General features: G+C 38.5%; 1 protein-coding gene across 3 annotated transcripts; it reads right to left on the bottom strand.

Moving 5' to 3' along the window:
* Positions 1-220: 220 nt before the first annotated feature.
* polr3c (polymerase (RNA) III (DNA directed) polypeptide C) lies at positions 221-12,506 on the bottom strand. 3 transcript variants are annotated; one of them, XM_054781786.1, is made up of 13 exons: positions 12,411-12,506; positions 12,162-12,308; positions 10,531-10,795; positions 10,165-10,445; positions 8,267-8,371; positions 6,354-6,527; positions 6,220-6,271; positions 6,075-6,135; positions 5,848-5,998; positions 828-929; positions 697-746; positions 480-629; positions 221-409 (listed from the first exon to the last, which is right to left on the bottom strand). In XM_054781786.1, the coding sequence occupies exons 2-13, from the start codon at positions 12,306-12,308 to the stop codon at positions 325-327; spliced, it is 1,623 nt and encodes a 540-aa protein (XP_054637761.1). In that variant the 5' UTR covers positions 12,411-12,506; the 3' UTR covers positions 221-324. The 3 variants fall into 3 exon arrangements, with proteins under 3 accessions (XP_054637761.1, XP_054637763.1, XP_054637764.1); XM_054781788.1 differs by having other exon boundaries at positions 12,240-12,308; XM_054781789.1 differs by lacking the exons at positions 221-409; positions 480-629; positions 697-746; positions 828-929 and adding an exon at positions 3,603-5,384.
* Between the last annotated feature and the right edge of the window lie 25 nt (positions 12,507-12,531).

The following is a 12,531-nucleotide window of genomic DNA, read 5'->3' as shown; positions in this document are numbered from 1 at the left end:
AATTCAAAGTGCACAGTGGCAAGGGATTACTGTTTGTCATAGGATTTAACGCATGAGTTCACATTTAATTTATACTTTAAATTGTCTATTTTTTTGGCTTTATATTTACTTTTGGCACAAAAGCCTCCATAACAACAGAAGGGTTGTTATGTTTACAACCCATCCAAGGAGTATTGACACTGTACTTCCACCAGCAGCCATGGAGTAGAAGAGAATTGAATTCAGTCTGAGCAGATTTTATTTGACCCCTAAAAGTGAAGAAATTAAAAACTGCCAAGTTTGCCGTGGTTGATACAAACAGCAAGTAAGTGCAGTGGTGCAGTCTTAGCTTGAGGAAGAGGCGGTGGCTTGGATGTAAGATTCTAGCAGAAAGATGGTTTCATCCACTTGGTTCTCTGCTGAATCCAACCTGGAGGAACAACAGGAAGTGGAGTCAAAGAGCGCTAACAAAAACACACGTGTTCGCAAACCCATCCTACTTGTTAACATGAAGCCGCAAAGACTCCAGCTGTTGCTTTTCCGGAGCGGTGATCATCTCCTCCACCTCCGTCAGCTGCTCCGGCTCCGCCCCACCGGCCTGCAGCGACGCCAGGATGGCCTCGATGCGCTGGGACTTCTCTAGCAGACGCCTGCCGATCAAACAAAATGCCGTTACGACAGTCATGTAAGAAGAATCGCCGCTAACAACGCACTCACTTGCTGTTTGTGGACTCAAATAGTCGTCTCTGGATGAGGTTTGCCACCGTCTGCACAAACAAAGCCTTCATTAACACAAAGAGACAGAAGTCCTCATCCATTATGAAGTGTTTTGGTTGGGTTTTTTTTACCTTGTAGCAGTTCTGAAGTAGCATCCTTGCAGTGGACAGTTGGTTGACCGTGTAGAGATAGAAGGTACGAGAGGGTGCAAAGTCTGGCGTCTTTGGGATTTCCTGCAGACAAAATGTAACTCTTACAGTGAGACATACACCTTACACAATGACCTAAGCAAAACTTTGGAGACGCTGTCTTCGCATGGGCGAGTGTCTCCAAACGTTAAACTGCAATAATGTTGAAATTCATGGGAAACAAGGTTCATGCATTCAGCTCTTCAGCGTCTTTTGATCCAAGTGTTTCATATCGTAAGTTGAAAGCCGCTCACCTGCTACGTTTGTGTTGGCGGCTGATCTCAACTTTAACGGTCAAAGTTCACTATAATGAGGTAATGATAATGACCCCATTCGCAATTCAGCATTCACAACCCTACAAATGTGTGGGGTTTTTTCTCCAAAAATAAGTTTTTTTCCCCACAGAAAACACACATCATTCACCATAAGTCAGTATTAAAGTATAAATACATGATAATACTGGTAAATTGTACAGCACACATGCACAGTAATCCCTCATTCTTGGCGGGTAATTGCGTCTAGACACAACCATGATAAAGGCATTTCCACAAAGTAGAATTCCTTATTTATAAATGGAATATTTTCTAAATTAAAGCATAGAAAACCTGTTTACAACCTTCTAAACAGTTTTTAACATTATTAGACCCCTCTAGACATGACATAACCCTGTATCGTCACCTTCACACTCATATTAGCCAATATAGTAGACATAATAAGAGAAAATAAGACATTTAAGACATAAATAAGTCTCTGCAGTAAATATGTTCCAGATGTGTGGAGGACAGGAAGTGACGCCGGGGTTCAGAGTTGAGCTTTAGCATGGCATGGTTTAGGCGTGGGTTAAGGCGCAAGAGTAGCCCCTGTTATTATTATTAGCAGGATTATTATGTTATTATTATTGTGCTTGTTGTGAGATCATTTAAGCTTGCAATACAAGCCTGTTGTTCCAGTGTTCAAGTCTCCCCGACCATTACAGTAACATTACTGACACCAAGTGACCAGCGTAGAATACTACATTCACAATTTGAGTGCATCTTCTGAATGCCTTCTATTGGTATTTTACTTAATTTTGCCATTTTTTTGTGCTTGAAAATGCTTGATTTAGGCAAAAAATACGTAACATTGACTTAAATATGCATATTTTGTTAACTACCGTAAATTCCGGTGTATAAGCCGTTATTTTTTTCTTAATCTTTGAACCCTGTGGCTGATAGAAGTGCGGCTAATTTATGGCTAAATTATAATCTTGTGACAACTCCTTTACTTCAGAACTACTGCAGGATACTGCAGGGCAGGAACCAATCGCGAGCTATCAGTGCACTCAAAATGAGCCTGTCCCACCGGAAATCACAGGAGGTCATTATATATAACACTATAACAATATAGAAGTCTGACTCACTCACAATATGACCCACGGTGTAATCTTACTAAACACATCACACAGCAACCTACCTGAGAAAAATATAAACATATAAACATGTACCAATACAAGTTTAAAACAAAAAACAACTCCTTTAAAGTAAAAAACCAGCCTCCTTTAAAGTTTTCCCATAATGCATTGCGTCTGAGCAACGCATTCATTGGGCGCTAAAATTATGTCAGCCTCTGTGCTCCTCTGACTCCCTCTGGTGGACAGAGGCAGCATTGCAGCGCCATCTATCCATTTTCTATGCCACTTGTCCTCCAATGAAATGCATTATGTGAAAACATTTTTTTTGTTTTCGTTTTTAACCTTGTATTGGTACATGTTTATATATTTTTTAGGTAAACCTTTTCAGTGTTAAGTTTCTGTGTGATGAGTTTAGTGTTCTTTGTAAGATGACACCCTGAGTCAAACGGTTATATTGAGTAATGAACCCCTGCAATTCCCAATGGGATGCCAAGCTCGTTGTGAGTTTTTTCATAGCTCATTATTGGCTCTTGTCAAATAAAACGCTGCCTGGTCTTCACAGACTCGTGTGCGCCACAATATGCCACTTTACGACGTGGACATGTGGACATACACCGGTGCGGCTTATGTATGTACAAATCTGGTTTTCCCTCTAAATTTAGTGGGTGCGGCTTATACATCGGTGTACTAATAGTCTGTATGCAACCACAAAACAGAATGATATATTTTTGACAAACTGTGATAGAGTGAAGCTGCGAAATTCCAACCGTGATGTGGCCAGGGACAACTGTACCACTGTTAGAAAACCCCACAATTTTTACATGTTTATGTCTTTATGCTTCACTGATAATGTTTCCCGTCAGGCGTTGCGATTTCACACTTTTTTCCGCAGTCCCTGAGCGCACCATAGTTGCCAAATAAAAGTTACTATTTATTGAGTGGCATTGAATTGAGGCAAAGTAACTCGCACATGTTTTTTTCCGTCTGTGTCCCCCCAGCAACACAACACTTCCTCATTATCTACCACTAACATTCATGAACACCGGAATTCTGAGTATCGACAAACAACTCAAGCAAGTTGGACACTAACTTAATTTTGCTCAATTAATAAACACATTTTGTAATCACTTTTGCAATATGTAACAAGTTATTACTAGTGGTGGCATGATACACTCATGACATGAGACGAGCTGATACACGATATTGGGTCCATGAGAACGAGACGAGACGATATTTTAACATTACCTTTATGAAAACTACAATGACAAAATATAGGACTGGATAAACAGACTTTTTTTATTTCATCGAGTCACAAAAACAATGCGAGTACATTTTGAAATGTTTTATAACTTTGCATGCATTAATGCTTTTTTTTCCCCCACAAATTAAAACAAAAACTACAAAAAAAGCAGTTGTAGCTGCTACTACTAATCATTCCTGTTCACGTGGAGTTATGGAAAGACACATGCACAATACAGTGCAGGAGATTAGCTTTATGTTTACGCTAAAAGAACAGTTCCCATGATGCTTAGAGTGCCGAAGCAGCAAATACAGTAATGAATTTCCAAAATACATGGTAGTATCACATGTTTTGATAGAAATCATATGCAGCGAGTGTTATGATCTGACAAATCCTAAGTAAGTTTGAGCAAGTGTAGAATTACTACAGCTTCTGCTTGGACTTCAACGGCGCGGCAGCTGTTCAACTCCAATGGAAAAAACAGCCACACATCGTGACTGTGATGCTGGGTACGCCAAGTGCAGGTAGGATTGCAAGGTTTATAGTGCACCTCCAATCCTGCCTGGCGCACTGCCACTTCCACATGACATGTATTATCATTCACAGTAGCAAGGCCATAGTTCACAGTCTGACAGACTTCTGGCTGACTTGTTCTTGTGAGACAGGAAGAAGAAATATCTCTGAAGAACAAATATTCTCATGTTTTTAGTTATTAAAAATGCAGCAAAGTGTATTACAAAATGCAGCATTATTACATAATGAGGTGACAATGTATTACATTTTACATTATGCAGCGCTGCAGGCAAAAATCGTTCTAATGGTAGTCTAACATCGCCACAATTGTATCAATTTCTGCTCCAATGGTGCCAAATGTATGCAATTTTTTTTTGCACGCAATTTGTTGTGGATTTTATGCCTATTGGTGAATGTATTACTTACAGTAGTTATGGTTTTATTTATATTATTTAAGTATTTAAATTACCATGACAAATTATGTAAAGAGAAAGAGAAAGGCATTGTTTGGGGACAAAATTTGTGTGTTTTCCTTTTTTTTTTTAAGTACCGATTCAGGTACCTTTTATATCGGGTAATCTGATAATTTGTAAACGATTCACAGCCAAGACCAAAAAAAAAGATTTATAACTAATAGTGGTATCACGAGACACCGAACTCACAAGTTGGGATGTTGCACGAGATTTGGTCTATGACAACAAGACGAGACTTTAACATTACTTTGAAAAAACTTACAATAAAAATATAACAATATGACAATATATTACAATCTATTATCATTTCTACTACATTATACTCTTCTGCACTCTGTGTGTATGCTAGCGGCCCCGCCTCCACCCATCGCGACAAAGAGACTGTATGACTGACAAGAGGGCTCACTCCTTTCATGCCGTTGTGCTATGGATAACGCGCCAAGGTGCTAAAACCGATGCACAGAGTGAATCCACTTCCTGCCTGTTTGGAGGCGCATGCATGCACATGGCAATATATTGAGGCCGGCATATTATCCAGTTCATTCTCATTTATTGTGCGATGAATTAATTTATTATTATCCCAGGTGTAGTGACCATGACACATTTTTTTTTCTGAATGACAAATCTTGTCATGTTTTAATCTCGCAAGATCTTGATTTAAGCCAAAATTTTGCATCGGTTGGTGTACACTTTCTGGTTAGCGTAGAATATGCCGGGTAACTGTAATAACTGTGTTCTTAAAGTATTTTATCACAATACGTCCATGTTAGAAACTGGCTAAAACATGGAAACAGGAAGCAGAAGTCAGCTCCCTTGCCCGTCTATGATGTCATCAGCAGTTGACTCTGTAGTTCTTTGCTAACTAGCACAGTTAGGCCACACGTCTGAAAAGTGTTAACACAAAACACGTTTTTATAGCTTTACATGCAGAAAATTCTAAATGCTTTCAATATGTACGATGACACAGTGAGTAAAATACATGTTTGGGTTTTCATCCAAAAATGGAAGAACGCTGGGGCCCCTTTGATACATTTTGTCCATTAAAAATGCTAAAATGAATCCAATGTGAGTCAATATATGCTGAGGTATCTGAACAAAACATATTAAATTTGTGTTACATGTGACAAAGCAAATGAGTGCAATATTTACAAATATATCTCATTAATAAATTATTTTTATTTTTACAATATGCCGAGGGCCAATAAAAATGGGCTGCACTTTTGACACCTCGGCTATACAAGGTCTCCAGTGTCCAGCATTCATTCCACTTACAGGTGATGTTACTTGGCTAACTTTCTAAATAAAAGTCTTCATCATGTTTTTTAGAGGCGGTCTTGACATTGGTACCTGCAGCTGGACCAGGTTCTGTGAGAGAAGCATGTAGAGCATGTCTTTGGCCTCCTTGGCTGGAATCATGGCAAAGTCCTCCACCTGCTTCTGTTCCAGGTGTCGCTTCTTCAGCAACAGACGGAAGATGCGAGCCGATCGGGATCCGAACCTGAAAAAAAGGTCAATGCCAATAAAATAAGAGGCACACGTTTCACTCATGTAGCAGGATGAGAGTACACGCTCACCTCTCTTGTACGACAGATTCCACGGTGGCCCGCGCTAGACTGGCCAACGCTCGGTGCAAATCTGACACATCCGTCAGGAAAATAAGCCATATTTTGTGTTTCACCAAAAAAGGGCTCTGTGCCGATTAAAAAGCACAAAAGATACTGACGACAAACATCCCTCCCCCACTTTCGCCAGCCTTGCCTACAAACTCCATCTAAAAAACAAAGAATCAAGTTATTCTAAGTGGATTACTAAACTACACAAGTGAAAAAAGAGGAGCGTCCAAGAGGTCGTACCGGGTCATCCACCAGCAGAGTGAGGTACTGGTCTAAGATGGGTCTGGGGATGTTATAGGCGGCCGGCAGGGACCTGAAGATCTCGTTGGCGGCGAGGGGCTTCGTGTAGGCGGCCGTGGGCGAGGTCGTCACCTCGCTCATCCTCAGCATGGTCCTTACTATCTCGCTGCTGGTCTGAGGTGGAAGACACAGACACAGACCATTCAAATACTTACAAAGCAGAACCTATTAAAGTGTTAATCGGTTCCAGACCCGACCCTGATAAGTGAATTTCCGCAAAGTAGGATTCCTTATTTATACATCAAATACTGTGGTACTTGGTTAGCATCATTAATCCATTCCAGGTCAGACTCAAACCAAAATGGCAAGTTTTCCCATAGAAAACAATGTAAATCCAATTGATCCAATCCAGACACCCAAAAATTTGAACACAAAACACATCTTATAGACGGTGAATATAGTTTTACATTCAGAAAATGATGCAAAAATAATTACAAATAACAAACGAATGGACAACTGAACATTTAACAGCTACCTAGTTTTGCAAAGAGGGACGGGGAGGGCAGGAGATTTTTTTTTTTTACTGTTATTGCACTCATGGGGCAGTAAAAGGCTTTTAAACATAAAGTTTTAGATTAAAAAAAACAATGCCACAAACATGACATATGTAATTGACAAATGAACATTTAACATCTCTTTTACCTACTTTGCAAAGAGGGGAGGGAGAAGAGGAGATTATGCTTGGAGTGCGATCCCTTTTTTTTTTACATGTTACTACATTCATGTTGCACAAAAAAAAAACCTGTGCAGAGGTCTGTTAAAGGCTTTTTAACATGCATGGTTTTACATGAAAAAAAAAAAAGAATGCCACCATAATGACATGAAATGGAGAAATGAACACTTTGAATATGAACACACATCATTTTACCAGGAGTGGACGCCCTTTGCAAAGTTTGGAGGCATGTGTGTCTGCGCTTGCAAACTCCAAACCAGTCTCTGCTTGCTTTAAACTTGTCAACACACTCACTCGTTGCAGGCGTTTTCTGTGTTAGATCCTAGCCTCACCGCTGAAACAGGTTAGCTCCAGCTGGCTCCCGCGATCTGTTGATTCACAACAGCAGCACCTTCCATGGTTTGTGGTCTCTGATTTGTTAACACTGTTACTCCTTTCGCACCAGCTCATTTGATTACGTACAGTAGTTATTCTTCAAGGTGGTACTTATTGGTGATGAGGACTTTCATTGCGGCAACATGGACGCCACGTTTGAAGTTTGTGATGACTTCTTTCTTCAATTCAGTAGTGGTATTCTCTCTCTTTGAAACGTTGCCGTCACTAGCAACCTCCTTTGGACTCACAGCTGCTTATTTAGACTTTGTCGCACTCACTGAGTCATCAAGTCCATTGTTTTTGGCCACTTCATCAGTGCCTGCCTTTGCTAAGGGTGAACTAAGTCTCGCGAGAGTTCATCCTGGGGTGTGATCCAAGATGGCTGTATAAACAAATCAAGCACAAATACGACAGTTTGTTATGCGCCCCAAACTGCACGCTAACCAAGTGGGTGAACACAAGCCAAGGTTTGAGCAAAAATGTTGGATGTTAACCGAAAAATACGCTAACCGGGGCGGACCATATCGTGTATCAGCGGACCTCTGTACCAATATAGTACAAGCCGACCAACCACAGCCTTTACGGTCAGCATGGCCGCAAAGTGAGGTTACATTTTTTAGCGGTACACGTCACGCCAGGCAGGAGGGTTTGGAGGGGGAGGAACAAGCCGGTGTAGCATACACTGCTGCAGGAGCATAATCCAGGCTTTAAGAGAACACAGTGGACCAGGATTTGATGAGTTGTCAACATAAAAGGGTTCCACTGTAATATTGTGATACATCATTTCATTGTTAAGATGTCTGACCTGGTCCAGCTTGTTGGCCACAGCACCAATGATGGCCTGGTCTCTGAAATGGAGATGGAACCTCTCAAAATTCACCTGCCAGTAAACGCCCTCATCGCCATGAGTCTGAACACAAACACATAGGAAGAAGCAGAAAGAGAAAGATTGTCAAACAAAAGTTGAAAAGCTTTTCAAAGTAATTACTGGGATATATGAGAATTTATAGGAATAAACTAGGTTAAGCAATTAAGCCTAATCTTAATCATTTTAATGCAAAAATATAGGAAATGCCTTCAATTTATTCAGCATTCCTGACTTTTGCTGTTCAGTGAAATAAAACTATCAGTGTTAACAAACCAGATTTTTAGATCGTTGTGTAAAAAAAAAAAAAAAAAATCAAAAATCATCATTTTGAAAAAATTGCATAAGTGTACACATGTATCTGTTCATGAGAAGATTAAATATTACATTTACAAATACGGTATATTTTCCCAAGTTTGAATTATATAATCATAATAGCACTGAAATGATTGAACTAATAAATCCGTGTAACATTACCTACAGTATATATTGCACTTATATCTATTATAGAGTGTATATTACATAAAATTTAATTAAATGTATATAGCTCATTATAGCATAGATTTTTTCATATCTTAACATACTTATGTTTTTGTATGATAAAATTTGTATAAATTAGACCAATTTTCCCATATAATTTAGAAAATCATAAACAGGTTTTCTATGCTCTAAATATGAAAGTATTCAATTTATTAATATCGAATCCTACTTTGCGAAAATTCACTTATCACGGTTGGAACCAATTGTATAGTAGGTCCAAAATTAGCAGGTTAAAGTCTCCAGAAACATTCTACACCAGTAATTGTAATATTATATATGTTTTATTCATTATATTGCTATAACTGTTAAAATACATTTTCAAGTTTAAAGGTGATTTCATTATTGATGTTTTGTATAATACAGTCATCCCTCGCTATATTGTGGTTCAAATATCACTACTTTATGTATTTCCTTAAATAATGAACTCATAAATGATGGTGCACGAGGTTGACTATGGCCTATTATTAGTCAAAAAATATTGAAAGACAAAGTTACATGTAGTATTGTGGTCACTAGGCATCAGTAATGTTACGAAACATGGTGTTAGATTACATTACCTGGCTCCTGCCAGCAGAGCCAGCCCCAGTGGAAAAAAGGTTCTACTCTCATTCAGTGTGGAAGTGGTAAGTTTTTGGCTTCCTTGTCCTTCTTCACCACTCTACATTTTCTTACATTCAGAATAAGTAAATTGGAGAGGCTAACTGGTTAGCTGGGTAGCTTGCTATCCTTGGGGCAGCCGTCTGTTATGTTCCTGCAGTGATCCCATAGCCTGCGGAATGTGATGTAAACAAAGAATAAGGAGTGTAAAGGTAACTATAGGGGTGTTATGTCATGTCTACAGGGCTTTAATAATGTTAAAACCCATATTTAGAAAGTCATAATCAGGTTTTCTATGCTCTAACTCCAAAAATATTTTGTTTATTAATATTGAATCCTACTTTGCGGTTCTCAAACCAATTAACGAAATGAGGGACAACTGTACATTTTGTTTCAATCACCACAATTTTCTAATGCCCATTACTGTCCATACATTCCCATGAATAATCATAGAAAGTGGCCAAATTGGAGATATTTTAATGTATACAGTATATACACACACATCGCTAAATGTATTTATTTACACATAAATATTGCATGTATTTTGTATGTACAGTATACATGCTTTCTACTACAGTTTCTTTACATTTCTCATATGTCCATATTAATTACAGCTAAACTTTTCGATAAAAAAAATCCAGAAATGTTCTTGAAGCCTTGATGAAACATATTTGAAGTGTTTTTAAATATGCAACACCCACCGTTGTCTCCATTCTGGCCTTCTTTGCAATGCTTTGCTCATCTGCGTCCTCCAGTTGCCTCTTGCCTCGTCCGATGAGCGTCACTTGCGGCACCCTGTAGCAGTCTGGGAAGCTCTCTGGGCCGGGGGCACTGGTGACAGCAGGAGTGTCGGCCGCTGCAGCGGAGTGTGCACTGCCTGTACTTCGTGCAGTTGCCATTGGAGGGCAGCGTTGAACAAAATGTGTCTCCACCAGTTTGGAGAAGGCAGAAGTGACTTCACTGTAATCCATGCTATGGCCATCTTAAACAACAACAACAACAACAGATTTTCTTCAAAATGTAAGCTTTAAACATATTCCTCACTCTTTCCATTTGGTGTTACTGACCCTCCATCGTCTGTGTGAGGCGATCCGCCACTATTTTAACAATGCTGCTCATGGTCATGTGACCTCTCTGCAGTAACTCCTCTACGATGAGCTCTCCCGTGTCACCATACAGGGTCTTGGCTGTGTAGATGTAGCGAGGGTAACGTAGGATTTTCAGAATGAGATTGCAGCTTGTCTGGAACTCGGCGGGGCTCCCAGGTCCTTTGCGGCCTGGGCTGAACGTGCAAGTGCCGTGCTGGATGAGCACACACAGTGACTTTTTCACCTGGGAAGTGAAGTGAAGAAAATGATGCTTTATCCTCTTCCACTGATGAAAAAAAACTGAACTGCATTAATAATTTGATAAAATATTTCAGACACATTATTCTAACATATATAGTGTTTATAGAGCTGTGTCCATATTATACTTGTACAATTATACCTACCTTATATAACATGACTTACACATGACAGAGATGTTTGTCTAACAATGCTAACACGCTGTCTCTGTATGCAAAAAACAAATATGGGGGCAGGGTTCGAATGTACATTTTTATACGTTTAAAAAAAAAAAGGACATTCATAAATGTTCATATTACTGTTTACAAATTATATTATATGTTCACAAATATTTTATGATTCATACATGACATTTATTTAGAAAAAAATACAACTTTTTCTCTTATTAACTTGATAATCATTTTTCCCCTCCCTTATTCTTTTCCCAGATTTATTTTTTTCTCATGAACTATGACCTTCATTCCAAAAAAATCTAACTTTGTTTGTATACTTATGGTTTTTCTGAGAAAAAAAAGATCTTGTCATATTTTGTTCTCTAATTTTTTTCTTTTCCTTTTCCCTCAGATACGACTGTTGTCTTTTAAATTATGACTTTATTCTTTTAAAATATGAGTTTATTGTGGTAATAAAGACTTTTTCTCCAAAGTAAAATATAAAACAAACCTGAGGGCCATTTCTTAAGGAATTCGACTTTTCAAAAACTTTTTTCTCTTTTTAGTATTGTTATGGAATTTGAGTGGGAAAAGTACTTTTTTCTGGTCAAATTAGGGTTCTTGTTCTCAAACCAGACCTGCTTTTTTCCCTTATGTTTTCTTAAAAATACTTTTTTCTTATATTATTTTGTTCTCCAAAAAGGAAAACTTTTTCCCCCACATGACTGTTTTCTTGTAAATTATGACTTTTTTTTCAAAGAAATATAAAGAGAATCTTGTTGATTGTTCTAGAAAAAACTTTTACTTTTTTCTCCATTTCTTCTTCAACTTAAACAAGTGTTGTGTTTGTAATATGATTTGTATATTAAAATAATCACATTTCCGCGTACTTATTGCATTTAATGTAAATTACGATTTCATTTTTGTAACTTAAGAATGTACTTCTTTTTGTCCTGTAATATTTATTTTCTTTAAAAAAAATAAACCTCTTTGGTGATGCACTGCTTTTTCACGTAATAATGAATTTTTTTCTCATGAATTACAACTTAATTCTGGCAATATTATGTCTTTTGTGCTATTTGGTATTATTATTATGCAATGCCAGTGTTCCATTACACAATTCCCAACTTTGGGTTTAGGCCAAAGGGACCACAATGACCCAAAGTTACAAAAAAACCGATATAAAAGTAGCAGTGATACCAAGTCCAGAGAGATCCCGGTCTCATTAAGGATGGTTCTTAAATTTTGGGCTCCACTTCTGAGCAGATGTGTTCCTACTTTCTCCACCACTTCTCCGAAGTGCTCCTGCAGCAGAAGACCACATAAACGCACCTCCTGGGCAGTCATCTAAAGAATAAATCAAAGTAAGGAAATAAAGATCAGCTAGCTACACGTCATGCACGTCCTAATACAATATACAGTAAAATGTAATGATTTATCATCACAAACCTTTCCATTCGGCTACGGTCTAAAGCTAAAATTTCCTTGTAAACACACGCGGGTGTTGCTTGTCAACACGCACACCCTTTCACTTCCGGGTTTGCATCGCTGTGATTGGCCAGTAGGTACA

The sequence above is a fragment of the Dunckerocampus dactyliophorus genome, chromosome 7 (genome assembly GCF_027744805.1).
Source record: "Dunckerocampus dactyliophorus isolate RoL2022-P2 chromosome 7, RoL_Ddac_1.1, whole genome shotgun sequence".
Taxonomy (NCBI): domain Eukaryota; kingdom Metazoa; phylum Chordata; class Actinopteri; order Syngnathiformes; family Syngnathidae; genus Dunckerocampus; species Dunckerocampus dactyliophorus.
This window is presented reverse-complemented; position numbering and strand designations above follow the sequence as displayed.